This window comes from Hordeum vulgare, chromosome 5H, assembly GCF_904849725.1.
Source record: "Hordeum vulgare subsp. vulgare chromosome 5H, MorexV3_pseudomolecules_assembly, whole genome shotgun sequence".
Classification (NCBI taxonomy): Eukaryota; Viridiplantae; Streptophyta; class Magnoliopsida; order Poales; family Poaceae; genus Hordeum; species Hordeum vulgare.
Genome location: NC_058522.1, coordinates 389,121,621 through 389,139,664, shown reverse-complemented (window position 1 = coordinate 389,139,664; position 18,044 = coordinate 389,121,621). Strand labels below are relative to the sequence as shown.

The 18,044-nt window shown below is 47.2% G+C and overlaps 1 protein-coding gene across 1 annotated transcript; it reads left to right on the top strand.

The window, feature by feature from the left end:
• The first annotated feature begins 13,164 nt into the window (after positions 1 to 13,164).
• On the top strand, positions 13,165 to 17,013 carry LOC123395635 (formin-like protein 5). Its single transcript, XM_045090661.1, has one exon. It carries the CDS (start codon positions 15,338 to 15,340, stop codon positions 16,313 to 16,315), a length of 978 nt encoding a protein of 325 aa, XP_044946596.1. The 5' UTR covers positions 13,165 to 15,337; the 3' UTR covers positions 16,316 to 17,013.
• Positions 17,014 to 18,044: the final 1,031 nt, after the last annotated feature.

Genomic DNA, 18,044 nt, shown 5'->3' with positions numbered 1-18,044 from the left:
CCGGCCAGGTATGTACGTCCTGTCGCGATACCAAACCTGACGCGCCCGGTCTTCGTTGGCTTCACTCAAGGATCTGATGAACCAGAGTGATCGGCGACTCAGGAGACTATGTCAGTCAACACTGATGATGAGTCATCCATGAGCGACACAGATTCAATCCAGTCTCTGCACGAGGGCCCCCTTGGAGATCTGTCGCTGGCGATGGATCCCGAAGTCCTCGACCGGACCCACCGTCAGATCGCCGTATATATGGCGGGGGAGACACAGTCCCAGCAAAATCCCGCAGGCAACAACGAGGCTGGCGAACCATCCAAGGGCCCTGTCGCGGTCCTGGTGGACTTGACGGCGGAGATAACAAGGATCATGGCGACCCCAGTAACGGCTGAAAACCAAGGAACGATAAACGCCGAGTTGGCAAAGCTGCGGGACGAGTTGGCAAAGGCCCAGCAAGACGCAGAGGCAGAGGCCCCCAGAATCATGACTCGGCAAGCTCAGATCACCGCCGAGACGGCCCGCTTGAACACCGAGAACTGGTGACTTGAAAGGCATCAGCGCGCGTCCGATGCAGTCCATCAGAGGAGGCACCAGGGGTGTTTACCCCCGGATCTGAACTCTACCCGCCTTTTCGACACTTCGCGCACCCCCGGAGCCGGAACCGTTCCGGGAGGAGGGCCGACTCAGCCACCAAACCCGCGGCTTCAGCCAGCAGATAATCACGTTCCCCTTTCCAGACGCCTCAGGGCCACTTTTCCAACCCCGTGGACAACGTGCTTGCCGCAACTCGCCACCTAGAATCCCTTCCGATTTATGGCAACACCCTGGCAGAGATAGAAGCAAGAAACGCCATTGATATGTTGAAAACGGCAGTGGTTCAGAACGCGCAATTCTCACACAGCCTCGATCGGCTTCACTCCACCCCCAGGCGAGTCACACCAGAAGCCGGCTTGAGGACAAACCCGCCATAACCAGCGGACCGCGACACCTACCTCAGGGTAACCCGCCTCGTCAGGATCACCAGGACATCCAAACCCGCCCAGCACCACTTAGCGGAGGCGACAGACAGGTAGGAGTGCCATGCTTGGCCCCTGCCCTACGCAACGAGCGGATGCCGAAGGACTTTAAAGGACCGAGGAACGTGCCCAACTACACACCGGACCTTGAGCCGGCATCATGGGTAGAGAGTTACGAACTCGCAATGGACATGCTCGATGTAAGTGAAGCAGTCTGTGCCAGGTACTTCACAATGATGCTCGAAGGGACGGCACGCACTTGGTTGAAAAACCTGCCACCCAATTCCATCCAGACTTGGGCTGAACTGAAGGAACGATTCATCAAAAACTTCCGGGGAACTTGCAAACACCCGATGACGATCGTCGACTTACATCACTTCGTTCAGCGCCCCGATGAGTCGGCCCACCACTGGACGCGGCGGGTTGCGGAAATCATCCACGCCTCAGATGGCATCACGGCGGCTCAAGCCGTGCTAATCCTGGAGCAAAACAGCCACTATGAGCCCTTGGTACAGAACCTGGGGCGACTCAAGCGGAAGGTCCAGGACATGGGCGAATTAATGGACACCCTCACTCCGTACGCCGAAGCAGACGATACCAAATATCCAGGAGAGGACGGCAGCAAGGCCAACTCGCCGACGAAAGGCGAGTCATCCAAGAATCACTCCCGGTTTCAGGGACGCTCCCACCATAATCATGGTGGAAACGGCAAGAGAAGGCAGCAGGAAGGATCCACGGACTTCGTCGCTAACACCAATGCTAACAACGGCAATCAGCGCGAGAAGAAGAGGGGTTACAGTGGCAAGAAGCCGCGCAACTACAACGAGATACTTAAGGGTCCCTGCACGCACCACGCCATGGCGGACGGGCCGGCGACTCACTCTTCGGAAGACTACTACGTAATGCGGGAATTTCGGGCGGAGGCAATCAAGAAGGACCAAACCGGTGACCAGGGCCAACGGCAGGAACAGCTCGGTGCGCCTAATCAACGTCAGAACCCGTTCGGCGGCTTTCCCGAACCAGGGGCCCAGGGCGGCCCGCAACCAAGCAGTGTGCATAACCAGCAGCGGTATAACCCGCCCGGAGTGTTTCAACAGCCACCCCCGTAGGGGGCTCCGCAGGGGCAAGATGATAATGGTGGATTCCGCAGCAATCCCAAACAGTTAAGCAGTGGACTATACCACATTTTTACCACCAGCGCCTGCAAGCGAGACAAGAAGGTGAAGCACCAGACGTATAGCTTGTCCGAGCCGGCACTCCCCAGGTATCTCCACTGGTGTGAGCAGACTATCTCGTGCAGTAGGGAGGATCACCCGCCCAGAATCGACAATCCCGGCGACTTGGCATTGGTCGTGGCACCCCAAGTTGGGGGATATACCCTTTCAAAGGTTCTTATGGATGGTGGCAGCAGCATCAACATACTATATTTCGACACCTTTCGAAAGATGAACCTCTCAGAGAAAGACCTAATGTCGTCTACCACGGTATTCCATGGTATCGTCCCAGGTAAGTCGGCATATCCAATTGGGCGGGTCAAACTAAATGTGGCTTTTGGTACATCATCCAATCACAGGAGCGAGTCGCTTATATTCGAGGTGGTCAAGCTAAAGAGCCCTTATCATGCGTTGTTCGGGCGGCCGGCTTACGCTCGGTTCATGGCTCGCCCCTGTTATGTCTACCTTAAACTCAAGATGCCTGGCCCTAAGGGACCCATCACGATTGATGGTGACAGGAGGATAGCAAAGGAGTGTGAAGAAGGGGATGCGGCTTATGCGGAAATCGCGTGTGCTGCAGAAGAGCTCAAGTATCACCAAGCCAACGTTGACACGGCAAACATGTCACCTCTCAAGAAGCCAACAACTGATGCCGAACCAGCCCTCAAATTTAAGCCGACCGATGACACTAAGATGGTGGACTTCACCCCTAGCGATTCATCCCAGCAGTTCACCATCGGGGCGGGTTTGGATCCCAAATAGGAAAGCGCCCTCATCGAATTCATCCGTGAGAATCGGGACATCTTTCCATGGAAACCTTCTGACATGCTGGTGATCTATAGCTCTTTTGAGGTTGGTGCAATGGAGTTAGTTGTAGTCCTTCAGATTTCCTTGCATGCTGTGAATTTTCATGTCATTTGGAGACCTGTAGCTTATAGTTTTGCTGCTGTTAATATGCCTTCAGATCGAAAACTGCACTGTCATAAACTGATGTTTTCACCAAGTCTAAAATTGTGTGTGAGATGCCTTTTTGCGAGTTCTTTTCCTAGTGATCAATGCCTCCATGCTAGATGTTATTAGTAGTGTGTTGTAGTGCATCTTGACCTCTATTGCCTCATGCCTTGTTTGAGCATTTTGGAGCTGTGTAGCTTGTTCTTCGAGGGTGTAGAAAATGCTATGTGGCTGTTTTGGGCAGATTGTAGTGATTTCTTGTTTAGCTCGTAGTTGTTGAACCGTTGCTCCGTTTTGGATGTGCCCTATATGAAACTTGCTTAGAATCTCGTATAGTTTCATATGATCTTCCTAGTTGTATGTTTTGAAGTGCTCGTGACTGTCGTTGCACACATATTGCATTCATGCCATCATATCTTACGGTGTTCATATCTTTTGATCAGTAGCTCCGTTGGAGATGTTCTCTATGTGTAAATTGATTGAAATGGCGCGTAGAATCACGTGAACCTATTTATTTTGCTGTTTAACAAATATTTAAACATGTTATTTCAGATCTGGACAGAATTATAAATTAACGTATGAGGTCTTCTCGGAAATGCTATATGTCGTTTCCGACCTCATTGAAAATGCCTAGATATGTAGATTAATTACGCTTCACCTCTTGCCATGTTTAACCACATTTAATATTGTCGTGTACCTAATCGGGATAGAACTAAATAATTGGTATGTGGAGTTTCGTCAATATGCAACTCGTTGCATATTGAACTTCACTTAATGTGTAGTGTTTGATTGTTGTGAATTGACATGTCATGTCTTGCATATATTCAACTGATCATGCATCATGTGTGGATTGCATCTTGTCGTGCGTGTGCTGTGGTGAATATCGTGTGTTGATGCTTGTTTCCGTTTTCCTTCGTCTCGCTAGAGTTCCGCAAGCGTGTCGGAAAGTGAGGACCCGTTCGAATACGTCGGTTCGTCTGCTTCACGGAGTCATTCTTCTACCAAGCGGGATCTCAGGCAAGATGACCATTTCCCCAGATACCATTACTATCATTGCCATGCTAGTTTTACCGTTTCTATCGTTATGTCTCGCTGACTACCACCTGTTAAATATCAGCCTCCCAACATTGCCATGAAAACCTTCACCCTGTTCACAACCTAGCAAACCACTAATTGGCTATATTACCGCTTGCTTAACCATGTGTTAGCGTTCCTAGTTGCAGTTGCAGTTGCTTCCATGTGATAACATGGGTCCCTTGTCATATCACCATATTATTGCTAAATAATTTAATGCACCTATATACTTGGTAAAAGGTGGAAGGCTTGGCCTTTCTAGCCTGGTGTTTTGTTCTACCTTTCTCCCCTTAGTTTCGGCTACCGGTGTTATATTCCATAATTGAGCGCTCCTAACACGATCGGGGTTGTTATGGGGACCCCCTTGATAATTCGTTTTAGATTAAAGCTGGTCTGGCAAGGCCCAACCTTGGTTCTATATTTGCCCAACATAATAATTCTGTTAATACTGAAATGCATAGGGAGTTAGTGCTACCCGAGGAGTAATTCAACATAATACAGGGAGGGTCAGTGATGATGGTGTTGGTCCAAAATAGAGCATCGTGCGGGGCCAACCTGGGGTAACTCGGGTGATGTCTATCAGGCCACCGTACGCTTCGCTTATCCGTCTGTCCTGAGAACGAGATACGCGGCTCCTATCGGGATCGTCAACACGTCGGGTGGCCTTGCTGGATTAGTCTTACCTTTGACGAATGTCTTGTGCATCGAGATTCCAGTTATGCTTTGGGTAATCTCAGAGTTGAGGTTTTCCACTAAGGAGTCTGACGAGATCGCGAGCTTCGTGGTCGAGGATTTCTATGCGTCTCATGGTAATTTGTGATGGACTAGTTTGAGCACCCCTGTAGGGTTTAATCTTTCGGAAAGCCGTGCCCATGGTTATGTGGCAACGTGGAAACTTTATTTAACACTAGTTCTAGACAACTTGAAGTGAACTTAATGAAAACATGCCAACTGAGTGCGTAACCGTGACTGTCTCTTTCGCGAGCTCCTTCTCCGATCGAGGACACGATGGGGTTATGTCTGACGTAGGTAGGTGTTCAGGATCATTCATTTGATCATCAGTAGTTCACGTCCGCTATGCGTAGATCATCCCCCTCTTTATTCTTGTACTCGTAAGTTAGCCACCTCATATATTGCTTAGTCACTTGCTGCAGCCTCACCACTTAACCATACCTCGTCCATTAAGCTTTGCTAGTCTTGATACCTTTGGAAATGAGATTGCTGAGTCCCATGTGGCTCATAAATTACTACAACACCAGTTGTAGGTACAGGTAAAGGTTACTTGACGCGAGCGCGTTTATTGTTCATTTGGAGTTGCTTCTTCTTCTTCATCGATCTAGGATGGGTTCCAGGCCGGCAGCCTGGGATAGCAAGGATGGACGTCGTTTTCTTTTCTCGTTTGTTTTCATCCGTAGCCGAACCCTGATCTTCTTCATGATATTTATGCATGTACTGATATGACTCTGATGTAGGATGTGGCGAGTGTAAGCCAATTCCATATATCTCACCTTTTCAGTACATGTACTTGTAACGATATCCATTATTGCGAAACAACGAGATTCGCTTCTATCCCTGACAAGGCCCTCATGCCAAATTAAGGATAGGGTCGCATCTTGGGCGTTACAAGTTGGTATCAGAGCAGTACCGACCTAGGAACCCCCTTGATTGATCGAACTTGGCCGAGTCGAGTCTAGTGAAAAACTATTTTGAGTCTTAGTTATATCAGAGAGTAGGTTTCTTTTTTCTCCTCATCTATGCTCTTGTGAGGTTCACGACTTAGGAATTTTAATTCTACTCCTCTTCTCACTCAAAAAAAATTTAGGATCAGGCGGGTATTATTGGAATCTATATGATGCCGATGTGACGGAGTTCTGTCTTGGTGCCTCCTGTCTATCTTGATTTCTTTCGGGGAGTTGAGCTCCAGGGGATTCTTGAGCACATCATTATTATTCAGATTTCTTATTATCTCAGGACGAAGGATGTTTGAAATTGCTTCAATACTAGTAGTGACGAGAGGAGTCCGGCTTACCCAGTACTGGTGCAGAGAGTTCTGGATGTATCGTCATACTTAGTATCGTTGTGGTTACGAGTGTCTGAAATAGATGAGGTTCCGAGATTCTGGTTATGTGTTAACGGATGTGATACACTGGACGGGTTAGTATAGGAGTTGAGTGATATATTACTCCTTGTATCCGTGGACCAGATTGCATGACCAGAAATTTCGGGAGTTCTTCGGTGGAAATTCAAGTAGTTACTTATAGGACAAATTTCCAACATATGCATGATGATAGGTTGGGGTTCGACATCTACTGGATTCGTTTGTTCACGGTTGACTCACAACGGTTCTCGTTGTGTCTTAAAGAGTCCTTGTAGCTTGCTACGACTCAAGGACGCTTCGTATGTCGTGTGCACTGCCTTGCACAGGATGGCTACTATAAGGATCGAGCCCGTGCGATCCTATCCACGAAAATATCAGACGAAATCTCTCTCATGAATTTGTTCTGGCTTGTTTCATAAGCCTCATCCTTTGTTTTGTTGGAGTATGGTAATTCGAGTTGCTTCGATGTCAAGTGGTGATTTTAGATCTTTCCTAATATGTGTTCTCATATTTTTATGAGAGTGCTAATTCTTTTGCTTTATCAATTGTCTTATCAATTCTTGTCAACCGAAGTTTTCATATCAGTTCTTTTTCAACCGGTGTGTTTCTCTTCATTGAATTCTATCCTCTCCAATGTTGCAAGATCAATCTCTCATTTTATTCCGGAGTTCATCTCATCTGTCCCAAGTTGTCTTTGTTTTTCCCCGCCCTCCCGCCCTTTTTCTTCAGTGATTGGATTTCATCCAAGTGCATTTCATTTCATTGTTACTCCGCTATTTGTTCTTTCTCTCTTATCCGGTGATTCCTTGTGAAGATTCTCGGGAGCTTTGTGTTTATATTTATTCAATCTTGTTATCTTTTCCGGTGAATTCCATTCAGTTTTCCGTGTTCATCATATCCTTTTCTTCCTCTAATGATTTCCGTGTTGGAAATTCTTATCAGCCTAGCTTATTATTCATTCATCTCTTTTCTATCCGGAGTATTGAAGATATCTCAGAAGTTTCTTGTTTTCAGTTCTTTCTATTGCGAGGTTCTCAACCCCATCTAGTTTTCATTTGTACCGGTGCAATATCTCTCTTTCTGAGCATTTGTTTCAACAGTGGTTTCTTTGAGTGGGCCCATAACCCACATGCTTTTCCCAGGATCTTATCTAGATCTTATGATCTTTCCGGAGTTCTCTAATTCTTTTCAATTATGACGTAAGTATGAATTTCATCAGTCATATCCCTTCTCCAAGATCAATTTGAATTAATTCTCATATTTGGCTCAACCTTAATTCTTTGTTATTCCGGAGTGTCTCAGTAATTCTTGGTGGTGTTCTCCTCATCATTTTCAGCTGGGAAGACCGAACGAGTGTTTCTCTCGAATCTTGGTCCATTCTCTTGGAGATTCATCATTTCAGCTTTGTGTTATCATCTTGAATTGTTCCAATAATGAGTATCCCTTTCTTGCTAGCTGGTGCATTTCTGAGTTGTTTTCATTCTTGATCCTCCGAAGGCCGTCATTTTAGAAGATTTCTTCGTTCTCAGCTTTCATCTTTCATCCTCAAATTCTTCTCAATTGTTGTCTCTTCGTTCGTCTCTCAATTATTCCGGTGCTTTGTTCAAGTGTTTTTTTTCTCAGGGGGCTCATGATCTCTTCATTCTCATGTATCTTCATTTATTCATGTTCGTCTCATTCGTTTCAATTCTTACCGGTGTCTCCTTCAAGACTTCTTCAAGTTTGAGCTCATATATCTCTCCTTAATCATTTCTATAAGAATAAGTGTAATGCTAAATCCGTTGCTTCTCATCAATTAAACTTGATGAAGGATAAGCTTAACATAATTCTTATTCTTGTTCTTAGTGATCTGAATTCTTCTTCCAGAATGGCTCATGATATAAATTCTTCGTTCTCAAGATGTTCTTCAATGATTCTTGTGGTAGTAATTCTCATTTTCTTCTTCGTTCTTTCATGCGAGTAGCTAGTTTCTATTCTTTCTAGCGGAGGCCTTGTGATGTTGCTCTCTTCAATCTATCTTCTTGTTCTATCTAGGTTATGTTGTTTCCTCGTTTAATTTAGTTGTTTGTTGTGTATCTTGTCCAGTTCTCCTATCTTATCGAATTTTTGTCCCTTTTTCCTACCGAAGTGCTGCCGAAATTTTCTGTGAATTCTTGCTTGTTCCTCATATCATTCCTCCTCTTTCAACCTTCAAGGATCGTTGGTTTCAGTCGTTGGTCAAAGAAGCGACTAAGTTTTACCTCTTGGTTTCTCATCCTCTCCCCCTTTCATTCTTGGATCTCGGGTCAAGATCCTCTTGTAGTGTAGGAGAGTTGTGACAGCCCGAGACCGACGTTCCAGAAGATTCCCCTTTTATTCCGTATTCGTCGTGTGATTATTTTTATTTGTCACATCATCATCGCATCATGCGCATCATCCGCATTGCATCGGCATCCCCTTGCCGCCGGTTTTCAAACTTGCATCCGTTAATAGTTGTCGGGTCTCTCTGTGTTCGTCGTTGTCCGTGTTGAGCCCAACCACACACGGACGCGCCCGCGGCATCGTCAAAATCTTGGTTTTAAAAGTGTGTATAAAACTTTCTCTGATTGGGTTGAAACTTGACGTGCGGTCTTATTTAGTTATAGGTAGGCCGCCTGCCAATTTTCATCGCAATCGGAGTCCGTCTGGTACCCGAATGATCGTCCGTAGCGGCACAATATTCGGTCTATCGTCGGTCGTTTTTGATGTTTTAAAATTACGTTGTCGGGTGCCGTTTCCCTCTCATCTCCGGCTAGCCTACTCTTCACAGCCACTTACCCGTCCCCGCGTGCGAAAGCGTTCAATTTAGATCACACGGTTGAACCCGGGACAAAAACTGCTAACCCTAGCGCCCATTCCTATTTAAGCAACCCCTCCTCCTAATTTTGGGCAGCCAACCCCACTTGCCTTGAAATCCGTGCAATCCTAGCCGCCTCTCACCTGCTCTCTCTCTCCTCCACCAGCCGCCGGGCCCGCCCGCGCTTGCGCGCGGCCCGCCGCGAAGCCCATCTGGCCAGCCGCCCGATGCCCTCGCTCGCGCCGCGCCGTCGTGCCCTCCGGTCGCCGCCCCGTCGGACCCCGACCTTCCGTCGTCGGTCGTCGCGCCGTTGCCGCCGCCCTCCACCGGCTGGAGCCCCGACCATCGGAGACCAACCGCCGATCGTCGTAGATGCCTCTAGTCGCTCCGATCTGCTTCCCCTGCCCGTGTTCGGCGCCGCCAGCGGGAATGGAACCGGTCGCCCCGGATTCGCCCGGATCCGCCGCCCCCCGGCCCCTTCGCGCCTTGGCCGAGCCGCCCCTCGCCACCGGCCACCGCCTCCCTTGCTGCTGGAGATCCCGTGCGTAAGGAGCACGACGGGGTCGCTCGTCTCGCCCGCAGTGGCAGGCCGGCCCAATCGCTCCGCGTGACCGCGGCCAGGTGGGCCAGCCGCCACGCGCCGAGCGCCTCCTGCGGCCCAGCCCCGCCAACCGCCTCATCGGCCCAGACCGAGGCCCAGCGCCGCACCGACATCCGCCCCAGGCCAGTCTCGCCCCTCTAGGCCGACCCCTCCAACCGGGCCAAGGCCCGAGGTGAGATTTCCACCTAAGCCCTCTATTTGGCGCCCGTGCGCGTTTTAACTATACTGCACTGCCCCTGTTCGGCCCACTAGCTGCAGATTCGGCCCGTGGATTTATTTAGGATATTCTGCAATTTAATTAATTTCAGGAAATATATATATATTTCAAACGCGTGTAGATTTTAAACCGTGTGTTGGATCGCAGCGAGTAATGTATGAAACTTGTGTAGTTTTTCACGTAGATTCATAATTTGCAACTTGCATGAATGTTTGAAATAGTTTGACCTGTCGAATGCCTAGAAACACGTGTTGTCCCAATAGGTTGCTTATCCCGTATTTATTTTCGTGCATGTCCGGATTGCTCGATTCCCGCAGTTTAAATGCTCATGTTTTTAGGAACCTTTTGCCATGTATTTTAGAGTAGTTGTTTGTATTTTTGCATGTAGGTTCCGTCGCTTGTTTGCTATATCGTGCTTAAGACATATTCTCGCATATACGTGTGGCGATATTATTAGTTTGCAACCCCACATTCTATATGTGTTTTCGGGGTAGAAAAATCCATAGAATTTAACTGTGCATTTGGTTTTCGCTTTTGAGCAAGTTAGCGCGCGTGATATTTTGCCATGTTGCCCTTTTTTTTATTTTGTGGGTTTTAATCCGTGCATGATATGAATGAGTTGTCAACTAGAGATATGCCCTTAGGTGTGTAGGCTAGCCTATGGTAATTTTGGTTGCTTTAGAAATCCATGTTCAGGTGTAGTTTGTTTGCTCTCAACATGCTAGAAATAGTGCTAATTGAGATGCTGAAATATTTCTAAGTCTGAAATTTGTTATATTTTGTTGATGTCTTTTCATGAGTTTATCTGATGATCTATAGCTCTTTTGAGATTGGTGCAATGAAGTTAGTTGTAGTCCTTAAGATTCTCTAGCATGCTTTCAATTTTCATGCCATTTGGAGACCTGTAGCTTATAGTTTTGTTGCTGTTAATATGCCTTCAGATAGAAAACTGCACTGTCATAAATTGATATTTTCACTAAGGCTGAAACTGTGTGCGAGATGCCTTTTTGCGAGTTCTTTTCCTAGTGATCCATGCTTCCATGCTAGATGTTATTAGTAGTATGTTGTAGTGCATCTTGACCTCTATGGCCTCATGCCTTGTTTGAGCATTTTGGAGCTGCGTAGCTTGTTGTTCGAAGGTGTAGAAAATGTTATGTGATTGTTTTGGACAGATTGTAGTGATTTCTTGTTTAGCTCGTAGTTGTTGAACCGTTGCTCCGTTTTGGGCGTGTGCTATATGAAACTTGCTTAGAATCTCATGTAATTTCATATTATCTTGCTGGTTGTATGTTTTGAAATGTTCGTGACTGTCGTTGCACACATATTGCATTCATGCCATCATATCTTGCGGTGTTCGTATCTTTTGATCCGTAGCTCCATTAGAGATGTTCTCTATGTGTAAATTGATTGAAATGACGCGTAGAATCACGTGAACTTATTTATTTTGCTGTTTAACAAATATTTAAACATGTTAGTGCAGATCTGGAAAGAATTATAAATTAACGTATGAGGTCTTCTCGGAGATGCTATATGTCGTTTCCAACCTCATTTAAAATGCCTAGATAGGTAGATTAATTACGCTTCACCTCTTGCCATGTTTAACCACATTTAATATTACCGTGTACCTAATCGGGATAGAACTAAATAATTGGTATGTGGTATAGTGTTTGATTGATGTGAATTGACATGTCATGCCTTGCATATATTCAACTGATCATGCATCTTGTGTGGATTGCATCTTGTCGTGCATGTGCTATGGTGAATATCGTGTGTTGATGCTTGTTTCCGTTTTCCTTCGTCTTGCTAGAGTTCCGCAAGCGTGTCGGAAAGTGAGGACCCGTTCGAATACGTCGGTTAGTCTGCTTCACGGAGTCATTTTTCTTCCAAGCGGGATCTCAGGCAAGATGATCATTTCCCCATATACCATTACTATCATTGCCATGCTAGTTTTACCGTTTCTATCGTTATGTCTCGCTGCCTACCACCTGTTAAATATCAGCCTCCCAACATTGCCATGAAAACCTTCACCCTGTTCACAACCTAGCAAACCACTGATTGGCTATGTTACCGCTTGCTTAACCATGTGTTAGCGTTGCTAGTTGCAGGTACAGTTGCTTCCATGTGATAACATGGGTCCCTTGTCATATCACCATATTATTGCTAAATAATTTAATGCACCTATATACTTGGTAAAAGGTGGAAGGCTTGGCCTTTCTAGCCTGGTGTTTTGTTCCACCTTTGCCCCCTTAGTTTTGGCTACCGGTGATATATTCCATAATTGAGCGCTCCTAACACGAACGGGGTTGTTATGGGGACCCCCTTGATAATTCGTTTTAGATTAAAGCTGGTCTGGCAAGGCCCAACCTTGCTTCTATATTTGCCCAACATAATAATTCTGTTAATACTGAAATGCATAGGGAGTTAGCGCTACCCGAGGAGTAATTCAACATAATACAGGGAGGGCCAGTGCTGGTCCGAAACAGAGCACCATGCGGGACCAACCCACGGTAACTCGAATGATGTCTATCAGGCCACCGTACGCTTCGCTTATCCGTCGTTTCCTGAGAACGAGATACGTGGCTCCTATCGGGATCGTCGACACGTCGGGTGGCCTTGCTGGATTAGTTTTACCTTTGACGAATGTCTTGTGCATCGGGATTCCGGTGATGCTTTGGGTAATCTCAGAGTTGAGGTTTTCCACTAAGGAGTCCGTCGAGATCGCGAGCTTCGTAATCGAGGATTTCTATGCGACTCATGGTAATTTTTGATGGACCAATTGGAGCACCCCTATAGGGTTTAATCTTTCGGAAAGCCGTGCCCGCGGTTATGTGGCAACGTGGAAACTTTGTTTAACACTGGTTCTAGACAACTTGAAGTTAACTTAATTAAATCATGCCAACTGAGTGCGTAACCGTGATTGTCTCTTTCGCGAACTCCTTCTCCGATCGATGACACGGTGGGGTTATGTCTCACGTAGGTAGGCCATCGCCGGGGCCGCCGCGCCCTCGGCCCCCTCCCTCTCTGCTGCCGCGCCGCGCCGCCGGCCCCCTCCCTCCCTCTCTGCTGCGTCGCCGCGCCGCCGGCCCCCTCCCTATCTACTGTCGCGCCGCGCCGCCGGCCCTCTCCCTTCCTCTCTGCTGCGTCGCCGCCGGCCCTCTCCCTTCCATTTTTCATTCCATGCCTCCCAACCAAACACTCGAATGGAACCATCTCGTTCCACTTTTTTGCTCGTACCAAACACAGGAACGGAACCGGCCCGTTCCTCTGGAATGGAACCATTCCATTCCATGACAGTTGGTTCTCCAACCAAACACACCCTTGGTTCTACGAGTTCTAGGATGAGATCAGGTTTACTAATGTAACCCCCTTGGTGTTTCCTCTCTACTCTTGCATTCTTTTCTTATGGTGCAACTTTTGGGGATCCTTGATGTGCTCATATATTTATTGACCTTCCTTATAAGACCGATATGAGCATCCCAAAGAAAGTACGCTTATCCTCATAAAAAGGTTCATATCTTCCAAATTTCACTTATATGACAAAAATGCAAAGTTTGCATATTGTTTCATATTTGGTTCTATAATAATATGTATGCTTCCTTTATTATAGGTACACCCATTTGATTATTTTAAGCAATTCCAGTATATAGTAAGGAGTCTATTGTGGGTTTTAATCTGGGACTCCATACCACAAGTAGCTGTTATAAATCGATAATTATTTGCATAACAAGCCATTACTTTCATAGTATCATGAACATGCTTGTGGGGTTTTCTTTAGCATAGGATGTTGCGGTATACAATAGCATCGCGCTAGATGGGTCAAAATGCAATTCTGATCCTTCCATCTCTGAGCATTTTTTGTTTCTTTGTTATGCAAAAACCTCCATCAATGGCCAATGCGCATAATTTCTTTAAACCTCTCTATAACAATATTACAAACACAACTTCTGTGACTGAAGTAAGGAGACTTGGCTACTTTAATCATATGAAGAGTGTTACTAACAATCTCATGACCTTGAAGGAAGCAGACCTGACTAATCAAATGAGGAGGGTTGTTGACAGTCTCGTAGACTTGGCTTGGGTTGCATTTCTCGTAGACTTGGCTTGGGTTGCATTCTTAGAAAAAGGTTGTGATTAGTGAAATTGCTTTGTTGGTTTTGAATTTTAGTCCTGTCAGTGTTATACAAGTTTCTCTCCTTATTTCTTTCTATTCTTCCTCTTTGTAAGGCATGAGTTTCCCAAGAACGCATATTGGGAGGGTTGGTACATGTTCATGGACATGAGGAGCCTATCGTATTCGTCCTTGTTGTTCGCCGCCATATTCCCGGGACAGGAGCGCCGACCGATCTTTCGTCCACATAAGGCCTTCGTGAGACCACTCTTCTAGTTCCTCATTGAGCCTAGGACCCACTAGCAGGATGGCAAGAAAGGGCATCACCAGACCACCACCACCAATGGTGATCTGCTCACCGACGAGGTGGCTATGGCGACAGTTGCCCCGGTTGGTGATGTGACAACGGAGGACCCAATTGCTACTGATGTGACGAACACAAACACGTAGGAGCAGGTGAGTATACTCTATAGTTTTGCGGTGAACCATTACTGATTATTTGTTGTACTACTTGTGTTCTACGTTTAGTTCCACTCGTTTTGATACCCCAAAAAAGAGAGGTGTGGAAAATTTAGAGTAGGTAGAGTATATAACTAGGGACAACGCAATCATATCAGTGTTAGACAATGTCAGTACTTCATGTAGCCGATGAGAATCCATTATCAGATTGCGTTGGTTTTGCACACGTGTGTCTTATTGTTCCAGTTAGAAGTTTGCATGTACCAAATCTGATGAAATAATATCACGTAGTACAAACAGTAAAATGGAAACGGTGTGTGCCTACGTGGCACCATAGAGATTCCTCTCAGGCGGCACGTCATGTGCAGGCCCCCAATCAGTAGTAAGTTACTACTAGATTGAAGTACGGGTTAGTTCACGTTGATATTATAGGTTAGTGTAGTTTTTTTTTCTTTTGCGACGGCATAGGTTAGTGCAGTTGGAAGCACAAATTCCGTTTGAAGAAAGTTCGTGAAAGCCTTTCAGCATGGAATCAAATTTTAAAGATCTTGATGCAAGAAATACAAGGATTAAAAGCGATTTGTAATTTTGGACTCACGGATTTTAATTTTAGAAGACAAATCTAGAAAAGAGCACACACTGTCAATTTTGGCAGAACTCTATGCTGACAAGTGATGCCTGTGTTTTCTTTTAGCAAAACAATGATGCCCATACGCTCCATCACTTGTAATCACCAGAGAATTCTGAGGTATAGTAGTGAGCAAAACTCGGATTGCTATTGAGCCGTCCAATGCCCATGAAAAGCCGTTGGTTTGTGTCGGAATCGTCCATGTTAACATCGCTATTATCGCACACGCACACCCAGCTGATCCATCCCCAATTCGGCCATCAGAGAAAAAAAAGATCCATCCCCAATTCGAGCTCCACCGAACCCTCAATCCCACCCTCTACCAAACAATGGATCCGGCGGCGGCACGCGGACAAGTGGATGAGTGTGGCCGAGAAGCTCCTCATGGCGAGGGATCTCGAGGGCTGCAAGGAGTTCTCCTCCCATGCCATCGCCGCCGACCCCCGCACCCCGGGCGCCGAGGATCTCTATGCCGCCGCCGACGTCCTCCTCGCGTCCCAGCGCCGCCGCCTGCCCAGCGGCCAGCCCGATCCCTACGCTGTTCTCGGCCTCGACCCTGCCAACCCCGCGTCGCGCCACCCAGACGTCGTCCACCCCAAGTTCCGCCGGCTCTCCCTCCTCCTCAACCGGTCCCACCCCGACCGCCCCTGCTCGGTGTACATCGCCGAGGCTGCCCGCCTCGTCGCCGATGCCTGGGCCTTCCTCTCAAACACCGCACTTAAGTCCGCCCTCGACGCCGAACTGGATGCCGTCGTTGCACCTCGCGCACCGATGCCACAGCCGGCGGTGGAGAGGAGGCCGCAGCCGTCGCCGCCTCCACAGCAAAGCCCGGTATGGGCAGTTCCCCTGCCACGACCACCTCCACAGCGGATCCCGGTACGGCCAGCTCCCCAGCCAACGCCGCCTCCACAGCCGACTCGGCTGCAAGCAGCTACCCAGCCTTCTCCGCCCCCACAGCCAAGTTCGATGCGAGCAGCTACCCAGACACCGCCGCCTCCACAACCGAGTTCGATGCGAGCAGCTACCCAGACACCGCCGCCTCCACAGTCGACTTCGCTGCGGGTAGCTACCCAGACACCGCCGACTCCACAGCCGAGCCGCCGCAACCAGCTACGCAGACACAGCCGCCTCCACATCTGAGTCCGTTGCGAGCAGCTACGGAGCCACCGCCGTCTCCACAGCCGATTCCGCTGCAACTAGCTACCCAGCCACCGTCGCCTCCACAACCGAGCCCGCTGCAAGCAGCTTCCCAGCCACACACCGGAGCAACGGCTCCGTCGGTGCACCAGGGTGGCCCTCTGTGTCGAAAGGATCAGCGTGCGTTGGTGAAGAATGCCATTACTGCCATCGCAACCGCGAGATCTGCGTGCATCGGTGACGAATGGCATTATTGCCATCGCAACCGCGATCCATGCGAGGGCATGGCTGGGGCAACTGGTTCGAAGAAAATCAAATCCTTAGCCTCCTACCTGGCACGCCAGATGTTGACGTGTGATCGTTGATGTCGAGGATTAAGGCTAGACCCCTTTTTTGTTCGGCCAAGGGCTAAAACACTTCGGTGAACTTTATGTCAGAGAAACGGGTTTCTTACCCAGGTCCAACCCACCATGAGGTGTAATACCCTACGTCTGCTCTAGCTCTTGATATCTTATATGAGTGGTTACGAGCTGCTCCTCGGGATAGTTCTAATGTTCTTCTCCTAGCTTTTGGTCTTCTGTTAAGTTCATAGAGAGGTCACCTACCCAAGAATTGATCATTTTCTATGGCTTCGGCCCTCCCCTTCTATAGGCATGGAGGGTAACACAATGGCCTTTACAATTAAGTTGATATGTTGAACCTTTTGGGGGTACAAATTGTACGCTCCACATGAGCCCATCAAACGGTCGTGGCGTGGTGGACGACAGGTGAGTCGGTTCCTCGAGAAATGTGCCCATCCTGCCATCAACAATTCACTAGGGCCCATAGGGCAGTGGCACAAGGCTGATGTAGATACGCCATCCGTGGTGGTGCCAAAGTCAAAAAGGTGTGGCGCATGTCCATCTCTGATAAGACTGGTTGTAATGGATAGTTATATACTGGTATCATATACATATGATACTAGTGTATGATATCACATCCGTAATGCATAGTATCATATGTTAGTATCATAGAGTAGTTCATTTATTGACATGCAAGACACGTAGTAGCATATCATTTAATATGATACAGTATCATAATATGATACTCAACCCTCTCTTTCTTCATTTAATTCTATGTCACCTCATCAAAATTGCTTAGTTGGCATACATGATACTACCAATGATACTCCCATTACGGGCAGCGTAAACGTCAGGCGTTGTCGTCTTGGGACGGGACAAACCATCATATTGTAGACTCATGATGAGTATCTATGAAGCGTAGATCGTTGTAGGTATGCAGACCCAGATTTAATGCGTCGGTCGGTCCTCATAACTCTAAGGCTGGTTGTAATGGGTAGTATCATATACTAGTATAAGGTTGTCCGCAATGGGAGTATCATAAGTAGTATCATGCATGCCAACTAGCCAATTTTGATGAGGTGGCATAAAATTAAATGAAGAAAGAGAGGGTCGAGTATCATATCATGATACCGTATCATATTAAATGATGTGCTACTATGTGTCTTGCATGATAATAAATGAACTACTCTATGATACTAACATATGATACTATGCATTACGGCGGCGGTATCATAGATTAGTATCATATGCATGATACTAGTATATGATACTATCCATTACAACCAGCCTCATGCATATGATACTAGTGTATGATACCACATCCGTAATGCATAGTATCATATGTTAGTATCATAGGGTAGTTCATTTATTGTCATGCAAGACCTATAGTA

Bases quoted from the DNA above. Each gene is read 5' to 3' on its own strand.
- LOC123395635 (XM_045090661.1), top strand. From the start codon at position 15,338: ATGCCCATGAAAAGCCGTTGGTTTGTGTCGGAATCGTCCATGTTAACA.